At 40.3% G+C, this 25,879-nt stretch overlaps 1 protein-coding gene across 4 annotated transcripts in view; it reads right to left on the reverse strand.

Annotated features, from left to right (window-relative positions):
* mtss1 (MTSS I-BAR domain containing 1) overlaps positions 1-25,879 on the reverse strand; it is a 117,223-nt gene that overhangs the window by 76,079 nt on the left and 15,265 nt on the right. For 3 of the 4 annotated variants that reach the window (XR_016487820.1, XM_036949856.2, XM_090205066.1), the window contains exons 2-3: positions 17,305-17,366; positions 8,171-8,244 (exon numbers count right to left, since the gene is read on the reverse strand). Coding sequence is in view for 2 of the 4 variants with exons in the window: in XM_036949856.2 (XP_036805751.1) it covers positions 8,171-8,244; positions 17,305-17,366 (136 nt within the window). In the remaining 2 variants the exon portion in view is untranslated. The remainder of the gene's footprint in view (positions 1-8,170; positions 8,245-17,304; positions 17,367-25,879) is intronic. The other variant, XM_090205065.1, reaches the window with a different exon arrangement.

The following is a 25,879-nucleotide window of genomic DNA, read 5'->3' on the forward strand; positions in this document are numbered from 1 at the left end:
TAAGGAGAAGTTTATCTAAAGTTCCACACATAACACGTGTATCTTTTATCAATGTTTATTATGAGTATTTCTGTAAATTGATGCGGTTCTCTGCAAAATCACCGGATGTTTTGTAACTACTGAACGTAAACCTGCCAATGTATATAAATATTAACTTTATCGAACAAAACATACATGTATTCCGTAACATGAAGTCCTATGAGTGTCATCTGATGAAGATCAAAGGTTAGTGATTAATTGCTCTCTATTTCTTCTTTGTGACTCCTCTCTTTGGCTGGAAAAGTAGCTGTGTTTTTCTGTGATTAGGCACTCCCCTAACATAATCGTTTGGTATGCTTTCGTCATAAAGCCTTTTTGAAATCGGACACTGTGGTGGGATTAACAAGAAGTATCTTTAAAATGGTGTAAAAAACTTGTATGTTTGAGGAATTTTAATTATAAGATTTGTGTTTGAATTTGGCGCCCTGCACTTTCACTGGCTTTTGTCATGTCCCGTTAGCGGGATCTCAGCCCAACAAGGTTTTAAGGTATTCGTAACCTGTTTGCACTTATGGGAAAATGGACCATGTCTGAAGGGAGTCCACAGGCTGATTATTAGGGAGTAAGAGAACGGCAGAAACCCAAAAATATATGTCCACAATGTCAGCTGTGTGGATCTATTTTGAACAAAAAAGGCCATATGCAACATTTGTGCTGCTATTATTTCCCCAGGTGAGAAAGTGAAATTGTTCAATACCACAAACCTAATTACAAATTTGAAAGTGAATCACCCCCAGACATTCAGCGACTACTTAGTGTAGTAGAAAAAACTAAGCGTACACTTCCAACAACTAAACAAGTCGAGCAGTCATTTGAAAGAGTAAGAAGATTTCAGCGAGACAACTCAAAGGCGAAATCCACTAACGCCAAGACAATGGAATTCATTGTCCTTGACAATCAACCGTTCTCTGTCGTGGATGATGTTGGCTGGTGCTATTTTTCAGATGTTGCCCTACCGGAGTTACACAGTATTGTTGAAACACACATCCATGAGCTATTTGCTATAGGCGTCGCTACGATCAGCTTCACGACTGACAGTTGGACCAGAGATGTCAGTCCCATGAGCATGCTGAGTGACAGCACAGTGGGTCAACGAGGATTTCGTACTGAGGAAAGCTGTATTGCATCCTTAAGAACGTGCAGGTTCTCATACCACTGCTGCCATTTCAGAACATGTTTGAAACCTGAACACTCACCTAGCTTCATTCAAACTACTGACTTGAGAAACAAGCTCATCAACTGCGTCTGTAGCAGACGTGATACCCTCGGTCATGGCATTGAAACGCCGGCTCAACAACACTGTCTGTGTCGGCAGTTGGGTTAAAACTTACAAAAGTACTCTACTAGAGACTGTGAACAAGCAATTCGGTGGCATTCTCTCTGAGCCTCTTTACTGTATCGACACAATGCTCGATGCCAGGTACAAGGACCGCTACTTCGATGCAGACAAGAAAGTGTTTACTTGAAAACTTTACAGACACAGCTGGACAAGATGGAAACGGACACAGTGACAGTACGCACCGAAGAAGAGGTGCCACGGACAGGCAGAGCTTAAACTTCACTGCTTGACATATGATGAAATTCTGGTTTGAAACAACTGAACAACGAAACAGCACAGCAAGTAAGTGAAATAAAAGGGTTTTGATTGTGTTTTACTGGTAATGGGGACATAAGTAAATGCCAGCAAAATAACTTTTTGGTGTTGTTTCAACTATTTAACTGTACTAGAATGCTTAAGGCCACAAATGTTAAATATCGGCATCGGGTTCTTTGGCAAGAAAGATATTGGATATCGGTATCGGCCAGAAATGTCATATCAGTGCATCCCTAATTGAATGCCATTTGAGCATGGTGTAGTCATTAATTACACTTTGGATGGTGTATCAATACAGCCAGTCACTACAAAGATACAGGCGTCTTTGCTAACTCAGTTGCCGGAAAGGAAGGAAACCGCTCAGGGATTTCACCATGACGTCAATGGTGACTTTAAAACAGTTAGAGTTTATTGGCTGAGAGAGGAGAAAACTGAGGATGGATCAACCTTGTAGTTACTCCACAATACTAACCTAATTGACAGATTGAAAAGGAAGATTGTAAAGAAATAAAATATTCTGCAACAAGGCACTAAAATAGTACTACAAAAAAGTGTATAAACTTTTTGTCCTGAATACAAAGTGTTATGTTAGGGGCAAATCCTATACATTACTGAGTACCACCCTCCATATTTTCAAGCATACTGGTGGCTGCATCATTTTATGAGTATGCTTGTAATCGTTAAGGACTGGGGAGTTTTTCAGGATGAAAGAAATCAACTGAATGGAGCTAAGCACAGGCAAAATCCTAAAGCAAGACCTGGTTCAGTCTGCTTTCTACCAGACACTGGGAGACTAATTCACCTTTCAGCAGGGCAATAACCTAAAACAAGGCCAAATATACACTGGAGTTGTTACCAAGACTGTAGTGAATGTTCCTGAGTGGCAGAGTTACATGTTTTTACTTAAATCTGCTTGAAATTCTATGGGCAAATATTGTACAACCCAGACGTGCAAAGCACTTACCCAGAAAGACTCTCAGCTGTAATCGCAGCCAAAAATGTATTGACTCAGAGGTGTGAAAATAAAGAAAATTAGATATTTCTATATTTCATTTTTCAATACATTTGCTAAAATGTATAAAAACATGTTTTCACTTTACCGTGGGTTGTTGTGCGTAGATAGGTGAGAAGAAAAAAAAATATCCAAGGGGAATTAACACTTTCTGAAGGCATTGTATATCATGTCCAGCCAGGTTTTTAGAAAGGCTGCCATGTCAGTTTTATTCGTTTTATTCTCAAATAAAGGCAATGTAACAATATGAAAGCGCTTCCGACAATTCCCTATGAAATGACCCTCAGTAAACAATCAAAACAGAGCAGGGAATTTAAAGGGATACTTCAGGATTTTGGCAATAGGCCCTTTATTCTACATCCGCAGAGTCAGATGAACTCATGTCTCTGCATGCCGTTTGAAAGAAGTTGCTAACGCAACATAAGAAAGGTGTTCCTCATGTTTGAACACTGTTTTGAAGCTATACAGTGTACATTGAATTTGTTTACAAATATTGAAGTAAAACAAGCTTATATTTTGTGTTCTGAACTAACCTGCAAGTATCAATGGTTATATATAATCAAGTATCAGTGGGTATATATAATTAATCTAACACCCCAAAAATGGTGGAGCTCCAGATTGCACCTTTATGAGGTTCTGGTAAGGAAAGGAGCATAGCAGGACACCTGCGGGGCACTCTAAGTGGAGAGAGAATGATGACTGGTCAATGCAGTGTTCTCCACAAGTACATAGAGTAGCCAGCCAAACAGAAAAAGTTGCCAGCCAGGCGTCCCCAGCCCTGGGTTTGAAATGTTTTGCCAAAGGAGCTCTATTTTGGTGGCCTCTGCTACATTCTAGCACCTTGATTCTGAAAGAAAATTATTGAATACTTTAAAATCGCATTTACCTCCTAGATTGGAAACATTTGCTGTGGTATTGTGTAGAAAGACATGACTTTACCATTTTTTTATTACTGAAAACGTAACAAATGTGTGCACAATTGAATTATTCAGACATCGAGAGACCCAGAACATCTGGGCTAGTGTAATGCACCTAGATATCCAGAAAGTACAGTTTAGACATTTAAAATATAAGAGTCCAAGCACTCCCCATGAAACAAAATGAAATAATCCACATAATCTTAAATAAATGTAAAGGTTTAGTTTCTCAGGTTTTTGCTCTCAAAATATATATATATAATATATATTTTATTGAAAAACTAAAGTTGGGATATTCTAAGTCCACAACAATAATTAAACCACACCAGGAGACCAACTTTGAGGTCTGGGAAAAAGCTTATTTATTTATGAGTGTAGTTATTTATTATTTAAAGTGTGCACCTAGCAAGAGGCTGTTTAGTAGTGTTTTTGTAGTGCACGTGATGGTAGTTTGTAAAACCAATACCCACTGGATTTAGGAAAATAATCATGATATCATTCTGCTAATTTGTAGTTAACATTTAATATTAAAAAAAAGGTATTTGGGAAAGCCTTTCCATCTACCAGAAGACTGTTTTCATTAGCATTATCGCTAATGGCTAGACAGTGTAGACTCGTGCACCACACACCCCCACAGAAAGGGGCGTTCTCGTTGCCTTTTCAGAAAGTTGCAGGAAATACGAATCACTGATGCATTCTGTTCATGTCTTATGATAAACTTGGGCAAATTAATTAAATACATTTAATTGATTCCCTACTAAGGTCAATACATTTTAGAATATTGTTGAAGTAAGTAACCTCTAGTGACACCCCATCCCGTGAACGGGACCGTTTTCATCATCTGACACTAATTAGCATAACGCAACGGACATAAATCTTCCTAGAAAATCTTCCTATTCATGAAAATCACAAGTGAAATATATTGGAATACAGCTTAGCCTTTGTTAATCACCCTGTCATCTCAGATTTTCAAAATATGCTTTACAGCCAACGCTGGACAAACATTTGTGTAAGTTTATAATAGCCTAGCATAGCATTATGCCTTTCTAGCAGCAAGCAACCTTGTCACAGAAATCAGAAAAGCAATCAAATTAAATTGTTTACCTTTGATGAACTTTGGATGTTTTCACTCACGAGACTCACAGATAGACAGCCAAAGTTCATTTTTCCCAAAAGATGATTTTTGTAGGCGAAACAGCTCCTTTTGTTCTTCATGTTTGGCTGAGAAATCGCCCGGAAATTGCGGTCACCACAACGCCGAATTTTTAATTTACGGCAAAGGGATTTAGGAGATCGACTTTATTCAATCTGTTCGACACATTTTACAAACTAGTCAACGCTTGCTGTTCAGTTGTCAAATAAAAAAATAAAATCGCAAACATTTCAAAGATTTTACAGTCACAGTTCATATAAGGAAAACAGTCAATTTAAATGAATTAAATTAGGCCCTAATCTATGGATTTCACATGACTGGCAGGTGTGCATCCATTTTTATTTTTATCCACTGGGGAGCTAGGCCCAGCCAATCAGAATTAGTTTTCCACACAAAATGGGCTTTATTACAGACGGGTCTGCCTTACTGTGTAAAGTCTAACTTCAACATATTGGCCAGGAACATAAGCAGATCATGTAGTAAACTATAAATAATTATTTTTAATTTACGAGGCGCTATAACAAAAGAGACAAATACAAGGGAAAGTGCCAAGTACTTCCACTCTCTGAAAAATAAAAAAACATCAGCAGCGCCATCCAAGTCAGGGCTAGTGACACTGATAGTAGCTGAAGGTCTGCTTTATAGAGAGCAATGTGAAAACTGATAGTCTTTTATTCATGTCCCATCAAACTGGAAGCGGGGGGGGGGGGGGGGGGTCTAACACTGTCTCAGGTATAATGATCTAGCATTACCAGCGCTCATTGTTCAAGTGGTGGATAATGAGAGGCCTGGCTGATGGCACGCCCACTGTTATTACTGCAGTTTTTCCACTTGAGTGCAAAGAGCAGGTCGTAAATTGTAGGTGCGGGTTTTAGGCTGAGACTCTGACACGGTGATGATACACTGACCCAGTACCCAAACAACTGATGGAATGATTCCCCTCCAAGACTGGCACACTTAAAAACTATGCTGATTTTCATGGGTAATCCTTAGCAGAAAGTAAGCATGAAAGGAACTGGCAGTTTAACATTTCAATATGTTACAAAATATGAATATTTCAAAACAATTAAAAGATTCAAAGGCCACTTTACTGTTGTATAACAGCAATGTTAATGGTTCAGGGTGATAATTTCAAAACTGGATTGTGTCACTTGATCTCTAGGGATGGGGGGGGGGAGTTTAGTAACAGTATCACAGTGGAAACTGACACTTTGTACTGTGCTTCAGTGCCATGTTAACTGAAAGCATGCGCCTGCGCGCACGCACGCACACGGAGGAACTGTCCTGAGAATTCTCAGATCTTCTGCCCTTTGGGAGTTCTGTTTTTAAATGTATTTGTGAGACCCTCACCCTATCCGCTGCTTCTTAGAAATAAACAGAACCTCAGATGGAAATACACCGTTTCAGTAGTAGCTTATTAATAAACAAACATTCAACCCATAAAGGGTTGAAAACGGCAGAGTTGGGGAGTAAATTGGAACGTAGTGGCTTTAAGCACCTAAATTGGAACGTAGTGGCTGTACATTAACATATTATATATGACATCATAGCTCTGGCTTTGCCTCTCCCAGCTCTGTATAGGTTTAGACGAACATAAGTTGCGTGACAAGACGTTCCCCCATCCCTTCTGATAATTGGGCAACTTAAGTACATTTTTAATAGTCTGAGGCAAATACTATAAATTAATATGAATTTGTTTTTTGAAAGATTAGACGCGGAGGACAATAAATAACACTGACGTCATACAAGCAAGCCAAACACACGTGAGTCCAAACATGTACCTCACATTTCCATTTACAGTGTCAACATTTATGATCACTATGTTTGATGTAGAGTACCAATCAAGTTTGGACACACCTACTCATTCAAGGGTTTTACTTTATTTTTTTACTATTTTCTACATTGTATAATAGTGAAGACATCAAATCTATAAAATAACACATGGAATCATGTAGTAACCAAAAAGGTGTTAAATCAAAATATATTTGATGTTCTTCAAAGTAGCCACCCTTTGCCTTGATGACAGCTTTGCACACTAGGCATTCAATCAACCAGCTTCACCTGGAATGCTTATCCAACAGTTGAAGGAGTTACCACATATGCTGAGCATGTAAAGAAAAATCCTTGAATGAGTCCAACCTTTGACTGGGACTATATAGTTAAAAGTTGGCATTGCGTCATACACTGGTTTGTTCTGAACAGAATGAGCCCGTTTGTTTACTGTGAAGTTCCCGCTGCACACGCATCCGAATGCACTCATGACTCCTTTCTACTCGTACAAAAATTACGATCCGTTTCTCTGAATTGCCCTGTGAAAGCCTATCACTGTAAGAGTATATTCTATAACTTAGCTAGTCGTGTTGGCAAAATAACAAGTTTTCAAATAATTTACACCTGACCCAGATTTATAATGGACCGTTTTGGACAGCGTAAACTGTAATTGTGTGATGGAGGAGACGCAGGGATGTGTTCCAAACAAAACTACCAGTGTGCTCTCTAGTTCCTCAACGGCACAGCTAGGAGTGCTCAAAAAGTACTGTATAGTTAAATCTTCTTTGAGTCACAAAAAGAGCATTGAAATTGCTTAGGAACTATGCACACTTGGAGGTGCATAGTCTACAAACTGATATTTTTCTATAGCTAACATGATTATGCATATGCATTTCAAATTTGTTCTGTAAGAAACATTTCAATTTAGCCGTATAGATATAGGCCAATTCCCAAAAGTGTAAAGGCAATTATCCTGGAAGGATATTGACCACCATCCGTCAGAAGAGGAAGCCTGGTTATTCTATAGAAGTGCCTTCCTCGCCATCTTAAATAAGCATGCCCCGTTCAAAGAGATTCCAATAGATTTGCCGCAGTCATCGGCCCCTTCAAAAGGGGAAGACTGTAGACCCAAACTGCTACAGACCAATATCTATCCTACCCTGCCTGTCTAAGGTCATCGAAAGCCAAGTTAAAAACAGATCACCGACCATCTCGAATCCCACCGTACCTTCTCCGCTATGCAATCTGGTTTCAGAGCTGGTCACGGGTGCACCTCAGCCACACTCAAGGTCCTAAACAATATCATAACCTCCATCGATGAGACATTACTGTGCAGCCGTATTCATCGACCTGGCCAAGGCTTTCGACTCTGTCAATCACCACATCCTCATCGGCAGACTCAATAGCCTTGGTTTCTCAAATGACTGCCTCGCCTGGTTCACCAACTACTTCTCTGATAGATTTCAGTGTGTCAAATTGGAGGGCCTGTTGTCCTGACCTTTGTTTTTAATCACCACAGCAAAAAGTCAAAATCATTGAGTGACCTACATGCACCATATTTGCAAAGTGTAAGTGCAATTCAGGACACATGCAGCCAGCACAGTTGGCTTCCATTAAAAAAAACTACAATTGTCTACGTTATCTATTGTGGCATCAATAAGGGATGGAGACATCTTTGGCTTTACCTCTTGTTCCAGTCGCCATATCTGCCACCTTCTGAAAGGCTTCCAGGAAAGAGCCTGTGACGACGATAGTTGTCCTAAAAAATAAAAACAATGATACACATTACAATTAAACCACTTTTAAAAAAGGCATATTGCAGTGAAACATTTGATTTTCCTGTGTTTTAAATACACAGGATGTACCAGTTTATTAGGTACATCCAACTAGTACCGGGTCGGACCGGCCTTAGCTTCCAGAACAGCCTGAATTCTTTGGGACATGGAAACATATCTCGATTGGTATCAAGAGACCTAATGTGTGCCAGGTAAACATTCTCACACCATTACACCACCAGCCTGTACCATTGAGACCAGGCTGGATGGGGCCATGGACTAGAGGTCGACCGATTAATCGGAATTACCGATGAATTAGGGCCGATTTCAAGTTTTCATAACAATCGGAAATCTGTATTTTTGGGTGCCGATTTGCCATTTTTTATTTTATTTTTTTAATACCTTTATTTAACTAGGCAAGTCAGTTAAAACCTCTTGAAACTAGGGGGCACTATTTTCATTTTTGGAAAAATAGCTTTCCCCAAAGTAAACCGCCTATTTCTCAGGACCAGATGTTAGAATATGCATATAATTGACAGCTTAGGATAGAAAACTCTAAAGTTTCCAAAACTGTCAAAATATTATCTGTGAGTATAACAGAACTGATATTGCAGGCGAAAGCCTAAGAAAAATCCAATCAGGAAGTGACTCATGTTTTGAAACCGTTGTCTTCCTATGCACCCCTATTGGCCACTGAAAGGGATATCAACCAGATTCCTTTTTCTGTGGCTTCCCTAAGGTGTCGACAGCATTGTGACAGTTTCACGCCTTTATGTTGAAGAATGAGCGTAAACGACTACATTGCGTAAGTGGCCAGCTGAGGGCTCTGAGTGATTCTTGCGTAAAAGACCGAGGTAGTCATTTTTCCTCTCGCTCCTATTGAAAAGCCAATTGTCCCAGTTGATATATTATCGAATAGATATTTGAAAAACACCTTGAAGATTGATTATAAAAAACGTGTGCCATGTTTGTCGATATTATGGATATAATTTGGATTTTTTTCGGCGTTGTCGTGATCGCTATTTCCGGTGGATTTCTCAACACAACGTGACCAACAAACGGAGGTATTTTGGGTATAAAAATAATCTTTATGGAACAAAAGGAACATTTGCTGTCTAATTGGGAGTCTCGTCAGTGAAAACATCCTAAGATCAAAGGTAACCTGTTAATTTGATTGCTTTTCTGATTTGTGACCAAGCTTCCTGCTGCTAGCTGGACATAATGCTATGCTGGGCTATCAATAAACTTACAAACGCTTGTCATGCTTTGGCTGTAAAGCATAATTTCAAAATCTGAGAAGACAGGGTGATAAACAAAAGGCTAAGCTGCGTTTCACTATATTTCACTTGTGATTTCATGAATATGAATATTTTCTGACCGTTGCGCTATGCTAATTAGTGTAGTTGATGACAATTCTCCCGGATCCAGGATGGGTAGTTCTAAGAGGTTTTAAGAACACATTCTTATTTTCAATGACGGCCAAGGAACGGTGGGTTAACTGCCGTGGTCAGGGGCAGAACGACAGATTTTCACCTTGTCAGCTCGGGGGATCCAATCTTGCAACCTTACAGTTAACTAGTCCAACGCAATAAAAACCTGCCTCTCTCTCGTTGCACTCCACAAGGAGACTGACTGTTACGCGAATGCAGTAAGCCAAGGTAAGTTGCTAGCTAGCAGTAAACTTATCTAAAAAAACAATCAATCATAATCACTAGTTAACTACACATGGTTGATGATATTACTAGATATTATCTAGCGTGTCCTGCATTGCATATAATCTAACTGAGCATAAAAGTATGACTGAGCGGTGGTAGGCAGAAGCAGGCGTGTAAACGGTCATTCAAACAGCACTTTTGTGTGTTTTGCCAGCAGCTCTTCGTTGTGCTCTATTTATGACTTCAAGCCTATCAACTCCCGAGAGGAGGCTGGTGTAACCAAAGTGAAATGGCTAGCTAGTTAGCGCGCGCTAACTAGAGGGACGGAAGCTATACTGTTTCACTGGCAATACTAAAGTGCCTATAAGAACATCCAATAGTCAAAGGTTAATGAAATACAAATGGTATAGAGGGAAATAATCCTATAATTCCAATAACTACAACCTAAAAGTTCTTACCTGGGAATATTTTAGACTCATGTTAGACTCATGTTAAGGAACCACCAGCTTTCATACGTTCTCATGTTCTGAGCAAGGAACTGAAGCATTAGCTTTCTTAAATAGAGAAGAAAGTAAAAGTGCAATATGTGCCAACTGTTTTTGCATTTAAACCAAATTGAACACGTTTCATTATTTATTTGAGGCTAAATTGATTTTATTGATGTATTATATTAAGTTAAAATAAGTGTTAATTCAGTATTGTTGTAATTGTCAATATTATTACAAATAAACAAAAATACATTTTTTTTTAATGTAAAAAAAAAAAAAAAAAAAAAAAAACAACAGTCTCGGCTTTTTTGGTCCTCCAATCGGTATCGGCATTGAAAAATCATAATCGGTCGACCTCTAGTGTGTATGGCCCAGTAAATCACTTGGGCCAAGCATCCTGACATCCAGGACCTGCATACTAGGCAGTGTCAAAGAAAGGCCCAAAAAATTGGAGTCAAAGACTCCAGTCACCCAAGTCATAGGTTCTCTACCGCATAGCAAGTAGTACCAGAGCGCCAAGCCAAAGACCAAAAGGCTCCTTAACAGCTTCTACCCCCAAGCCATAAGACTGCTGAACAATTAATCAAATGGCCACCTGGACTATTTACATTGACACCCCTCCCTGCTTTTTATTTATGCGTAGTCACTTAACAAATTACCTCGACTAACCTGTACCCCCTGCACTTTGACTCGGTACTGGTAGCCACTCGTTATGTAATTTTTTGTCCTAGATTATCTTCTTTTTTACGTTAGTTTATTTAGTAAATACTTAACTATTTCTTGAACTGCATTGTTGGTTAACCTCTCTGGGTAATGTGGGACGCTAGCGTCCCACCTGGCCAAAAGCCAGAGAAAATGCAGGGTGACAAATTCAAATAAATTACTATAAAATGAATCTTTCATTAAATCACACATGTTAGATACCAAATTAAAAGCTACATTTGTTGTGAATCCAGCCAACATGTCAAATTTCAAAAAGGGTTTTCGGCGAAAGCAAACGATGCTATTATCTGAGGATAATAGTAAACAAAGAGAGAAAACATTTCAACCCTGCAGGCGCGACAAAACGCAGAAATAAAAATACAAATCGTGCCTTTCCTTTGACGAGCTTCTTCTGTTGGCACTCCAAAATGTCCCATAAACATCACAAATGGTCCTTTTGATCAATTAATTCCGTCGATATATATCCAAAATGTCAATTTTTGATCCAGGAAAACACAGGTTCCAACTTGCGCAATGTGAGCACAAAATATCTCAAAAGTTACCTGTAAACTTCAGCAAAACATTTCACTACTACTTTTGTACTACTTTTGTAGTACAGGTATTTTTTAAAGTAAATAATCGCTAAAATTGAAGACTGGATGATCTGTGTTCAATACAGGAGGAAAACAAACTGACGCTACCTTTCTGGTCACTCGCCTCTAACAGTACACTTCAAGTGACCCTCGTTTTGAACAGGCCTACTTCTTCATTACACAAAGGAAAAACCTCAACTAATTTCTAAAGACTGGTGACATCCAGTGGAAGCCGTAGGAACTGCAAGAAGGGGTCCCTTGGAAATCTGGATTCCCAATGAAAACCCATTGGAAAGAGAGTGACCTCAACAACAACAAAAAATCGGAATGGTTTTTCCTCTGGGTTTTGCCTGCTACATAAGTTCTGTAATACTCACAGACATGATTCAAACAGCTTTAGAAACTTCAGAGTTTTCTATCCACATATACTAATAATAGGCATATCTTATCTTCTGGGGATGACTAGCAGGCAGTTGAATTTGGGAATGCATTTCATCCGGACGTGAAAATACTGCCCCGTCACCAAGAAGTTAAGCTTGTAAATATGAATTTCACGGGAAGGTTTATCTATACCTGTTGTATTCGGCGCCACTCCTGCTTTGTCTTGACTGTGTGCTTAGGGTTGTTGTCCTGTTGGAAGGTGAAACTTCGCCCCAAGTCTGTGGTCCTGAGCACTCTGGAGAAGGTTTTCATCAAGGATCTCTGTACTTTACTCTATTCATCTTTCCCCAATCCTGACTAGTCTCACAGTCCCTGCTGCTGAAAAACATCCCCACAGCATGATGCTGCCACCACACTTCACCTTGAGGATGGTGCCAGGTTTCCTCTAGATGTGAAACTTGGACTTCAGGGCAAAGAGTTCCATCAGACTAGAGAACCTTGTTTTTCCGTGGTGTGAGAGTCTTTAGTTGCCTGTTGGCAAACTCCAAGCGGGCTGTCATGTGCCTCTTACTGAGGAGTGGCTTCCACCTGGCCACTACCATAAATGCCTGATTGGTGGAGTGCTGCAGAGATGGGAAAACCTTCCAGAAGAACAACCATCTCAACAGAGGAACTCTGTCAGGATGACCATCGGGTTCTTGGGTCACCTCCCTGACCAAGGGCCTTGTCCCTGATTGTTCTGTTTGGCCAGGTGGCCAGCTCTAGGAAGAGTCTTGATGGTACCAAAATTCTTACATTTAAGAATGATTGAGGCCACTGTGTTCTTGGGGACCTTCAACACTGCAGAAATATTCCGGTACTCTTCCCCAGATCTGTGCCTGGACACAATCCTGTCTCGGATCTCTATGGACAATTCCGTTGATCTCATGGCTTGGTTTTTGGTGTGACACGCACTGTCAACTGTGGGACCTTATATAGACAGGTATGTGCCTTTCCAAATCATGTCCAAGCAATAGAATTTACCACAGGTGGACTCCAAGTTGTAGAAACATCTCAATGATGATTAATGGAAAACAGGACGCACCTGAGCTCAATTTCCAGTCCTAAAGCAAAAGGTCTGAGTATATTTTTAATACATTAGCAAATTTTTTTTTAAAACCTGTTTTAGCCTTGTCATTATGGGGTATTGTTTATAGATTTCTGAGGAAATGTTTATTTAATCCATTTTAGAAAAAGGCTGTAATGTAACAAAATGTGGATAAAGTCAAAGGGTCTGAATACTTTCGAAGGCTATGTGAAGCACTTCGTTTTAAAAGCATCGAATTATCAAATCAGTTCGGTTTCTTGCTCAACCTGCGAGCAACACCTATCAAACTCAGACATCTATCAAAAGGAATGTCGATTTGCAAGGAACTAGTATTAGAGGTTCTTGTAGTTTGTCGAAAAAAGTCATATTTCTTCCCCCGGCTGGAATTACTCTCCTACGTAAAAATGACTGACATGGCAGGACTTAAAATTACAGATGTAGTGCTCTTGCATATAATAGCATAACCTTAACATCACAGTAAAAGGGACAGCGCGAGTATCCCTTGCCAACTTAGCAAACTTGCTGGATATTTGTTAGCTAGCCCAGTACCGTTGCCTGTAGGTAGCCAACCTTCCTACGGTAATTTATTAAGTGTTGTTACATTTTTACCATTCCCTTCAGGCTGGGTGCCATGTCACAACATGGTGATAAATAAACATTTAAAAAAATCACGGTCATCCAACTCAGAATTACAAGTCAGAAACTGAGGCAACATCCTAGAGCTCCAAACAGACATTTTTCAGTCTGAGCTTGTTTTGTTTGAGTTCAGTCGTCTTGAACGCACCAAAAGTAATACGTTAGGGCGTGGCATACGGCATAGCTTTTTTACTAAGCAGTACGTGCTAAAGAGTATGTAGTACGATTAGTACACAGTATGCCATTTAAATAAGTAGTAGGCAAGTCAGATTTCAGACACGGCCTGTGACTGTTTTGATGACAGGAAGGTCAGTCCTAAATCACGGTTAGGAAAACCCCTACGTCTTAGACCTATTTTCTTATTGCCCTTTAGATGGAAGTTTCTGGGATTTTAAATCATTATTAAATGTAGGCATTGTTCCCCTAGTGAGTATGCCATTGCTTTATATATTGGATTGTTTAACTGTGATCTGTTAAAAATAGACTAATCTTTTGCCCCTTCTCTGGATTCTTTTGCAAATGTTCCAAAGTGGGAATCAATTTGTTTTTAATATTTTCACCCTAGTGAGTAAGTCAGGTAGAGTATTGTGCATTTCCAAACAGAGGTGAAACAAATTCACCCACTCGTGTCTGGACTAGACTTTTCCCCAAAACAGCACTCTTGTACTGGCCTGAGGGGTATCCTATGAAGCAGGTTTGAAGAGTTATTAGCGAGGTAACTTTGGTAAATTCTGGATAAACTGTCATACGCATGCGGCTCACCTTTCAGCCTGGTACATTTCTATGGCAACGAATCCTTCAGAACTAAAAAGGTTTTAAGGCATAGGCATTCCTGCGCCAGACGGCGTATGGAGTCATGGAGGACACAGTAGCTCAGACACAGAGCATCAATGGCTGTATTGTAGAGACCCTGTAATGTACTGTGAGTGCTGGGTGGTATTACCGATTAGGACCAGGGTATCAGGTGTTACGGCTGTGATTGGCCATCGGCGGCTCTCACTCGTAACCCCAAGATAGGTCGGTGGAAATACTACAACTTGACAATCGTCAGCAAGCTTGGACAATGGAAACTGTTTGACGGGAAGAGCAGAGAGGTGCCATTGTTACAGGGCGATAATTGGCAGAGTATGGCAACACTGTTCCTTGTGACGCTCCTTCCTTCAATCACTATTAAACGACAGACCCAAAATAAATCCAGAGAGACACACGACTGCTGAATCCCAAGTCAACCTTTACTCCTTACTCTAAGCAAATGGACATGTAGAGATATGGGGGGAGGGTGTAAGCAAGCAATATGGTGAAAAATTCAACCAAGCTCATCGGAAGGCAATGTGGAACAAGTTCCATATTGCTAAAAACCTATATCAGTAACCTCCTTGGGTATACAGGAGTAATTGTTTCGGGTCTAGGACAGGGCTCTCCAACCATGTTTCCGTAGAGCTACCATCCAGTAGATTTTCGCTCCAACCCTAATCTAGCGCCCCTTGATTCTAATAATTAGCTGGTTGATGAACTGAATCAGTTTAGTTACAACTGGGGTTGTATAGCGAAAACCTACAGGAGGATAGCTCTCCAGGAACAGGATTGGAGAGTCCTGGTCTAGGAGTTCATTTTAACCTTCAGGAGTAAAGTGGGTGGCTAGCCTAAAGTACCAAAGAGACAGTGGCTTCAGAAAGTATTCACACCCCTCAACTTTTTCCACATTTTGTTGTGCTACAACCTGCATTTAAAATAGAGGCCCTTTTAGTGGGTGGAATGGCAGAGAACAATGTGTTATGGTACTTCATGGTAAGTTTACAAACATATACTATGATAAATAGAATTGAAACTTGTATCTCACTACTGTAAATGGTGAAATACAGTACCAGTAAAATGTTTGGACACCTACTCAAGGGTTTTCAAGGGTTTTAATTTATTTTTACTATTTTCTACATTGTAGAATAATAGTGAAGACATCAAAACTATGAAATAACACACATGGAATCAACCTGGCGACCATGTCTGCGCATGCACGCTGACACGTTTCCTCCGACACATAGGTGTGGCTGGCTTCTGGGTTAAGGGGGCATTGTGTCAAGAAGCAGCGCGACTTGGTTGGGTTTCGGAGGACGCACGGCTCTCGACCTTCGCCTCTCTGTTCCTGTTTTATGACTGACCATTGTTCAATTCTAACGCCAATTTAAATGTACCATTAACATCCCTAATACTAACCTAATTGACAGAGTGAAAAGGAAGCCTGTACAAACAAATATTCCAGAACATGCATCCTGTTTGCAACAAGGAACTAAAGTAATACTGCAAAAAATGTGGCAAAGCAATTAACTTTTTGTCCTAAATACAAAGTGTTATGTTTGGGGCAAATCCAATACAAAAAATTACTGAGTACCACTCTTCATATTTTCAAGCACAGTGGTGGCTGCATCATGTTATGGGTATGCTTGTAATGGTTAAGGACTAGGGATGTTTTCAGGATAAAAAAATTAAATGGAATGGAGCTTAGCACAGGCAAAATCCTGGAGGAAGACCTGGTTCAATTTGCTTTCCACTAGACACAGATTAATTCACCTAACAGCAGGGCAATAACCTAAAACACAAGGCTAAATCTATACTGGTTGCTTAGCAAGAAGACAGTGAATGTTCCTGAGTGGCCGAGTTACAGTTTTGACTTAGGTCTTGCCGTAGATGTTCAAGAAGATCTGAAAATGGTTGTCTAGCAATGATCAAGGACCGATTTGACAGAGCTGTTAGAACTATGAAAATAATAAAATGTGCAAATGTTGCACAATCCAGGTGTGGAAAGCTCTTAGAGACGTACCCAGAAAGACTCACAGCTTTAAAATCACTGCCAAAGGTGCTTCTGCAAAGTATTGACTCTGGGGTGTGAATTTCTTTGTAAATTAGATATCTGTATTTCATTTTCAATACATTTGAAAACATGTTTTCAATGTCCTTATGTAGTGTTGTGTAGATTGGTGAACAAATATTAAACCAATTTTGAATTCAAGCTGTAACAACATTTTGAAAAGGTCAACAGGTATGAATACTTCCTGAAGGTACTGTTTGTCGGTCTGCTTACTCCTAGGGTGGTTGAGCAAGGCAGTGCCCTGCCCTCCAGTTGCCCTGACAGTATGCTAGATTTAGCGCCAGTGCTAATTGGGCATGAGTGAAGCGGACACGGTGATGTTTTTATCAACTCAAGTGGACCGCATGGAGTCATTATCCTCATTTTAAATTTTCTCCCTGGGTGCAGCAGCGAGGCAGTGCTGTGGCCAGAATATATGCTGACCCTGCAAACATGACCTTCCATTTCATATGAGATCTCTATACAGAGTCGTATCTGGCCAAGAAATCTGCAGGAAACTGCCTGTTATTTTATGTAATTTGGGATGGGTTTTCAGTCATTACTTCACTGTTCATCTTTGGCACATGCAAACACAGATCCTTTTTGCAAATGAATGGATATTGATTGAGAGGGGTTGCAGAGGCAATGGTTAGTTCTTACCTTAGCTGGGATTGCAGCTTCACTCCTTTGGTTACAAAGTCCTCCCAGGCTGGATAACTAGCCTGTAAAGAAAACGTATGGGGATTAGATGTTAAAAACAGTAGTAAATCATTAAATATATAGGACATAAACATTTCATGTCAGCGGCTACTAGACCATTCTATGATACTGCAATTGCTTAGATGATTTAACTCAATCAAGTTTGCCGTCATTTTTAATTGGATGTGAAGGATATTGCCTGTTACTGGGAAAAGGAGTGAGTCAGGGAGGCTTGACAAGTCAATAGGGCTTGTTCAAATCAAATTGTATTGGTCACACACATTTAGCAGAAGTTATTTCGCATGTAGCGAAATGCTTGTGTTCCTAGCTCTAATAGTGCAGTTATAATGCTAGTTTACTAAGGGGTTCTTCTGTATGTGAAATTAAATATAAGGCCGCGGCTGTCTGTCAAGTTCAAATATTACAGAGGCAAAAACATAGCACTGGCTACAGAACATGAGTAGAAATTAAAGCCTAAACATCACAGAGCCAACTAAAGGACCACTGCATGGTGCACAAAAAATAAGTCAAATTCTATAGAGATGATTCAATGTAAAAATAGAAACAGAGGTAGGCCTAGCCAAAACTTGGTCACCTGGTAATGGCTGACCCAAGCCGCTGTTGATAAAATGTGGGGTGGATAATGCCGCTTAGACAATAAGTCTCAAGCGTTTAGCCTCTTATCGGCCGAGCCAAGCTGTTCGCTCCCATTGCAAGCACGCACCTCGGCTGAATTAAATATATTAGACCACAGGAGATGAACCACCAGAGGCCAGTCAGTCACTTTTACCTTTGTCACATTTTAACCTAAATTTGGTTACATTTATTTAACTAGGCTAGTCAGTTAAGAGAAAAATTCTTATTTACAATGACGGCCTACCCCGGCCAAATTGTGTGCCGCCCTATGGGACTCCCAATCATGGCCGGTTGTGATACAGCGTGGAATCAAACCAGGGTCTGTAGTGACGCCTCTAGGACAGATGCAGTGCCTTAGACTGCTGTGCCACTCAGGAGCCCCACTACATTTCAACATTTCATAGAACTTGCTTTATATGGACATGGAGCTTCCATTACTAAACTCAACTTCTCCATTGGAAAAATACTAAAAATAGAATGACTACACTCTTGTTGCTCAGACAACGCCATGACTGTAGTCACCTGCTACAAATCTGACAACCCTAATCCTGCACTGTTCGAGTGACCATTGGAAAAGGGGCCAGCGAAGGCAGAGTGGGCAGTCACTGATGCAACCTGGCTCTGGATGAAGAGAAGTCCACCGTGCCGCTTGGGTCATGAACCAATGCTCACATGGATGTAACAGGTGGTGCTTGTTTTGTACCTTCCGTCTCCAAAGGGACTATTTGGTGTGTGACTATCCACTAACAATTAAGAATCAAATCAACCTTTGTCCTTGGCCGAGGGAGCGATTGATCCAGAAAGCTACTGGAAGTAGTCACTATGAAACAAGGACATTAACTACAGAACAAGCAATGTACGCAATGTACAAATGAAATAATTAATTTCTCCTTGAATTTTGACAGTAAATGCATTCACTGCGTGCCATTTGCTTTCCGTTGACCTGCTTCAACAAACCAATCCTTATGTAAGTTCACATACAGGGCCCAGTGAGTAAATGAGATGAGTCACATAATGAGCCTTTTGCTGCCCCAAGGCCAGTGAGAAAAAAATAAGCTTTTTCCCCTGTTGGCAACAGAGCAATACAGCTGTTATGCACTACAGTTTTAGGAAATGTGCTGACTCGCAGAGGTAATGTATTCTAGAGAGGAGGAAAATAAACTGATAGTGATCTCTATGGTGCGATTTCTGAGGAAACAACTAACATAACTCTAAACCGGTTTCTCAGCACAAACATTCTAGGAAATCCTTGTTTGCCTTTCAGGCTACAAAGAATTGGGTAAGGTTGGGAAGTACTCAGTTTTATTGGGGCCGTTCCAACAAGATATGACACCAAGCATCTCAGATTGATCTGAAATCATTTATATAGTTAGAAACATAACATTATCATTCCTGCAACATTTGTTGAAATATAAATTAGAGAAATTAAGCTAATTGATTGCATTCAAAATTGGCCATTTTAATTTCGTGTCAGATTTTGAGAATATACTTTACAGCGAAAGCAATCCAAGCGTTTGTGTAGACAAAACATTATGAACACCTAGCATCAAAGTAGCTTGGGATCTTTGATCATATTGATGATCTTCGGATGTTTTCACTCACGAGACTCCCAGTTACCCAAATGTTCCTTTTGTTCCATAAAGATTACTTTTATATCCAAAATACCTCCATTTGTTTGGCGCGTTATGTTCAGAAATCCACAGGCTCGAGCGGTCACGACATCGCAGACAAATTCCAAATAGCATCCGTAATGTCCACAGAAACATGTCAAACGTTTATAATCAATCCTCAGGTTGTTTTTAAAATATATAATCGATAATATATCAACTGGGACTGTCACTTTTTCAATAGGAGAGGGAGAGACGATGGCTGCCCCACTCTGTTGCGCAAGCAAAACTCTGCGAACATCCAGCTATCCACTGACGCAATATTATCTCTCACTCATTTTTCAAAATAAAAGCCTGAAACTGTGTCTAAAGACTGTTGACACCTTGAGGAAGAGATAGGAGAAGGAATCTGGTTGATATCCCTTTAAATGGAGCGAAGGCCAGCAATGGAACATTGAGCTTTCAAAATAGAATCCACTTCCTGGTTTGATTTTCCTCAGGTTTTTGCCTGCAATATCAGTTCTGTTATACTCACAGACAATATTTTGACCGTTTTGGAAACTTTAGAGTTTTCTATCCTAATCTGACAATTCTATGCATATTCTAGTTTCTGGGCCTGAGAAATAGGTAGTTTCAAATGGGTATGTTTCTCATAAAAAAAATCTAAACACACTGGACAGAGGAACTCTGCCAGAAGGCCAGCATCCCAAAGTCGCCTCTTCACTGTTGACATTGAGACTGGTGTTTTGCAGGTACTATTTAATGAAGCTGCCAGTTGAGGACTTGTGAGGTGTCTGTTTCTCAAACTAGACAGTCAAATGTACTTGTCCTCTTGCCCAGTTGTGCACCGGGGCCTCCCACTCATCTTTATATTCTGGTTAGGGCCAGTTTGTCCTGTTCTGTGAATGGAGTAGTACACAGCGTTGTACGAGATCTTCAGTTTCTTGGCAATTTCTCACATGGGATAGCCTTCATTTCTCAGAACAAGAATAGACTGACGAGTTTCAGAAAAGTTGTTTCTGGCCATTTTGAACCTGTAATCAAACCCACAAATGCTGATGCTCCAGATACCCAAGTAGTCTAAAAAAGGCAAGTTTAATTGCTTCTTTAACTTCTCTAGGACAGGGGGCAGCATTCGGAATGTTGGATGAAAAGCATGCCCAAATTCAACCGCCTGCTACTCATCCCCAGAAGTTAAGACCTGCCTATCATTCATTGGGAATCCAGAATTCTAAGGGACCTTCTTGCAGTTCCTAAGACTTCCACTGGATGTCACCAGTCTTTAAATCAGGACAACAGTTTAACTGTGCTAATATAATTGCAAAAGGGTTTTCGAATGATCAATTAGCCTTTTAAAATTATAAACTTGGATTAGCTAACCAATGGGACGTTGTGAGCACAGGAGTGATGGTTGCTGATAATGGGCTTCTGTACGCCTATGTAGATAATCCATTTAAAAAATAAATTAGCTAGTCATTTACAACATTAACAATGTCTACACTGTTTTTTCTGAACAATTTGATGTTATTTTAAAATAAAAAGTGATTTTCTTTCAAAGACAAGGACATTTCTAAGTGACCCCAAAGTTTTGAACGGTAGTGTAGTACTTGACATCTGATTTGGACCAAACCTTGAGAGAGATGTAGAATCCAAAGAAATGGTCAAAATCCACCCACAGTGCCCAACACAAACCCACCCCAACAACGATTATACAGTATCAGTTCTCTATGTCTGACTAGTATGGCGCTGCGGCTCAGAGTAGGACTATCCCTGATACATGAGTGGGTGGCTTTTGACCATTTCTTTGGATTCCTCATGTCTAACTCATTGTTATAAAAACTTGGTCCAAATCAGATGTTAAATATAGTACCTATGGGATATCATATGAATCCTATAGATGAAAACTTGCCAGTTTGGGTGCAATCAATTCGTTTAATTTCTCAGAGATCAAATTATATTTCAACAAAATAATTTTACAGGAACGCTAATATTATGTTTCTAACTACATAAATGAACAGAAACAGGTGGGTGTCAAAATCCTCATGCTTTTGAGGTGTAATGACCCACTGTTCAATCAATTGCCTTCACGATGACTAATTGTTTGCGGGTGCTGTTTGACAGGCACTGGTTGATTTATATTACTTCGATAGAAATACCACACACAGGAAATAGATTCACACGGCAGCCTGAATGCACTAGCAAAACCGTAAATGAACAGTGGAGATGCTCTGAAATGGCAACCTGAGGCCATTGCACCTGGCAAACCGCGATCTGGATCAAAGCGGCTGGACAGTGTGGGATGGGGAGTATAGCCTATAGCCTGCAGTTTTGTGCTCGTCTCTCACCTTTCAAACTGGTTTCAGCAGCAGAATTCAATAAAAATAAATCATTTTACAACTTCATGAAATTATGAAGGGGAAAATAGCTGTAGACTACTTGCAGGCTAGAAAACTGTGTGCATAGCGTCTAAGCACCACTTGTAGCCTACCAGTGCCAATGGTTTGTACCAAAGAGGTTGCTTTCCTGTGTCTGAAAAAAGCTTGAAGTGATCCACCCAGGAGAGCCCTCCCTGTTTCTTTCATGGTTCCACTTCCTTGATTATTTTTTTCTCCCTAGTGAGTAGAGCTCTTCTGAAGTTAGTCCCTTGAGTTTCTCTTTAAACTGCATGAAAGGCCTTTGTTTCGGAGTTGACTCCCGGAGAGAATCTCTATTACATTTTGCCGTTGCTATGGAAAGACGAAATGACTAACATACACCTTCTACACTCCTACTGACTAGTTCTTGCACCATCTCTCTGCCTCCAAAAACAGCATCAGGGTATGCCACTGGAACCTAACTGATCATTGATCCTGTTGAACAGTAAAGTAGCGGACTTTGCTCCATTCAAGCTGAAGCTCAGCTGTCCTTCATTCATGCCTAGAGATGTACCAACAGCGGAGCCAGCCTGCCTCCCGTGCTCCACTTATTGGATTAATAATTGATACAAAAAAGATCACGGTCCAGCTCCTCTCGACACTTACACTGCTACTAACAAGGGCCCTTGGGAGGCTAGGGGAGCCCGATAGCCCTGTAACAAGTCATACACCGAGGTTGAGCATACTTTTTGCACATCTCAAATACATTTTTCACACTGGATGGAGAATGATGCACTGTCCTTATAAAGATAGATGGAACCTAAAAGGGCACTTGTTGATTGAGAATACCTGTGGATCACACAGTTAAGGTGGGTGCGTTCGGATACTACAACACCACAGTTTCCCACAGGGCTGTTCAGAGGTTGATGGGCTGTTAAATTTCAGTGATCCGTAGTACTGCATGGGTCCTGAGCAAACACCGGAGACCTGAAAGCCACCCTCACCATCCTCCACATGCAAATTTCCTCTATCACCAGGGCAAGGCCCCCAGGATGGCCGCTCCCCAATTCAAAGCTTGGATAAGGACACACTCAACATTTGTCAAAGTGAAAGCACTGTGTTTCCTCTGCCCACAAATGACATGGAACCCCTTCAATTCCGGGATCTCCGCCATAGGGAAAGTCTGAGGATGGGTGTGGATGGATAACAGTTGAGTAGCATGTCAACACGCTGACTTAAACTTCTTTCATCAGATAAGAGAGGGCGCATCAGATAGCAACAAGCTTTGACAGTGGTGGCACAAAGCCTATTACCAGGAAACTATGACTCAAGCTTTAGTCATCCTCCTGAAGTTCTCACTGTTCAGTATAGCATTTCTCTTTATGTTGAGAAGACCAGCTTTGAGTGTAGACGGCACAAGTAGGCTGCTGTAACATAAAAAATGAGGGGTTCAACAAGGGTTCTTCTAAGCTCCTCAAAGTTCTTTGAAGAACCTTAAGGTTATTGGCACTGAAATGGTTCCTCCAAGAACCCGAAAGGTGGTGGGGGTTCTTGCAGGAACTGCCAAACTGAAACATTTGGATTTGAAAGGACAGCAGGTCCAGGCACTTACCTTAAAAATTGAGATCTTCAAATTTTTCAGTTAAGGTTTGTCCCTCGAATTAACTAAATGTATGTTTTTTTATAATGATGCCATCTATATTATCATATTTGCGCAAATCTTTCTAAAACAGGCTGACACAATGACACAAGCTGTATTGGGTGCAGATTACTGAACTGATCACTTTTATGTCTGCAGGTATACAGACGAGGCATACACAAGGTATGTAAATTTGTATTGGTATGTTACGCAGATCACATTTACCATCCTCCTCCCTTACCTCTTCAAAACAGTTTCTCATTAACATTTACCACAAAATACAAGGTATGAATATTTACGTGTGCATGTTGTCTAATCTGTATAATTAAACATTTGATTCAGACTCAACCCTCCCTACACCTCCAATCAATATAAGAGGAAACCTGTTCAATCACAAAGCACTGCAAAATCATTCAGGCTATGGATATGGAGAATATCAACACGCTAGAGGATATACCCATTGGACTTGGGACTCCGCTGGGAGTTAAAATCCAAATGAAGTTTTTATTCTGCGTTGCCACTAAAATCAAAATAAACAATGACAACTAAAATAGTGTTATTGTTATGCATATCATTATCAACACCTACAATAATAAATAGGGGGGGTAGTTAACACCAAAAGGTTCTTGATAAAGGTTTGAGGGTCCATTAAAAGGGGTTATTTGAAGAACCCTTTTTTTAAAGTTATTCCAAGGACTTAGGGTTTCCTCCACAGTTTCAATTTGAAGAACCCCTAAAGGATACTCCAGGAACATTTTCATTTTTGAGTGTATAACATCTTGATGTACAGTGCCTTGCTAAAGTATTCGACCCCCTTGAACTTTGCGACCTTTTGCCACATTTCAGGCTTCAAACAAAGATAGAAAACTATTTTTTTGTGAAGAATCAACAACAAGTGGGACACAATCATGAAGTGGAACGACATTTATTGGATATTTCAAACTTTTTTAACAAATCAAAAACTGAAAAATTGGGCGTGCAAAATTATTCAGCCCCTTTACTTTCAGTGCAGCAAACTCTCTCCAGAAGTTCAGTGAGGATCTCTGAATGATCCAATGTTGACCTAAATGACTAATGATGATAAATACAACCCACCTGTGTGTAATCAAGTCTCCGTATAAATGCACCTGCACTGTGATAGTCTCAGAGGTCCGTTAAAAGCGCAGAGAGCATCATGAAGAACAAGGAACACACTAGGCAGGTCCGAGATACTGTTGTGAAGAAGTTTAAAGCCGGATTTGGATACAAAAAGATTTCCCAAGCTTTAAACATCCCAGGGAGCACTGTGCAAGCGATACTATTGAAATGGAAGGAGTATCAGACCACTGCAAATCTACCAAGACCTGGCCGTCCCTCTAAACTTTCAGCTCATACAAGGAGAAGACTGATCAGAGATGCAGCCAAGAGGCCCATGATCACTCTGGATGAACTGCAGAGATCTACAGCTGAGGTGGGAGACTCTGTCCATAGGACAACAATCAGTCGTATATTGCACAAATCTGGCCTTTATGGAAGAGTGGCAAGAAGAAAGCCATTTCTTAAAGATATCCATAAAAAGTGTTGTTTAAAGCTTGCCACAAGCCACCTGGGAGACACACCAAACATGTGGAAGAAGGTGCTCTGGTCAGATGAAACCAAAATTGAACTTTTTGGCAACAATGCAAAACGTTATGTTTGGCGTAAAAGCAACACAGCTGAACACACCAGCCCCACTGTCAAACATGGTGGTGGCAGCATCATGGTTTGGGCCTGCTTTTCTTCAGCAGGGACAGAGAAGATGGTTAAAATTTATGGGAATATGGATGGAGCCAAATACAGGACCATTCTGGAAGAAAACCTGATGGAGTCTGCAAAAGACCTGAGACTGGGACGGAGAGTTGTCTTCCAACAAGACAATGATCCAAAACATGAAGTAAAATCTACAATGGAATGGTTCAAAAATAAACATATCCAGGTGTTAGAAGGCCAAGTCAAAGTCCAGACCTGAATCCAATCGAGAATCTGTGGAAAGAACTGAAAACTGCTGTTCACAAATGCTCTCCATCCAACCTCACTGAGCTCGAGCTGTTTTGCAAGGAGGAATGGGAAAAAATTTCAGTCTCTCGATGTGCAAAACTGATAGACATACCCCAAGCGACTTACAGCTGTAATCGCTGCAAAAGGTGGCGCTACAAAGTATTAACATAAGGGGGCTGAATAATTTTGCACGCCCAATTTTTCAGTTTTTGATTTGTTAAAAAAGTTTGAAATATCCAATAAATGTCGTTCCACTTCATGATTGTGTCCCACTTGTTGTTGAT

This window comes from Oncorhynchus mykiss, chromosome 17 (assembly GCF_057628025.1).
Source record: "Oncorhynchus mykiss isolate SJ-2025 chromosome 17, ASM5762802v1, whole genome shotgun sequence".
NCBI lineage: Eukaryota > Metazoa > Chordata > Actinopteri > Salmoniformes > Salmonidae > Oncorhynchus > Oncorhynchus mykiss.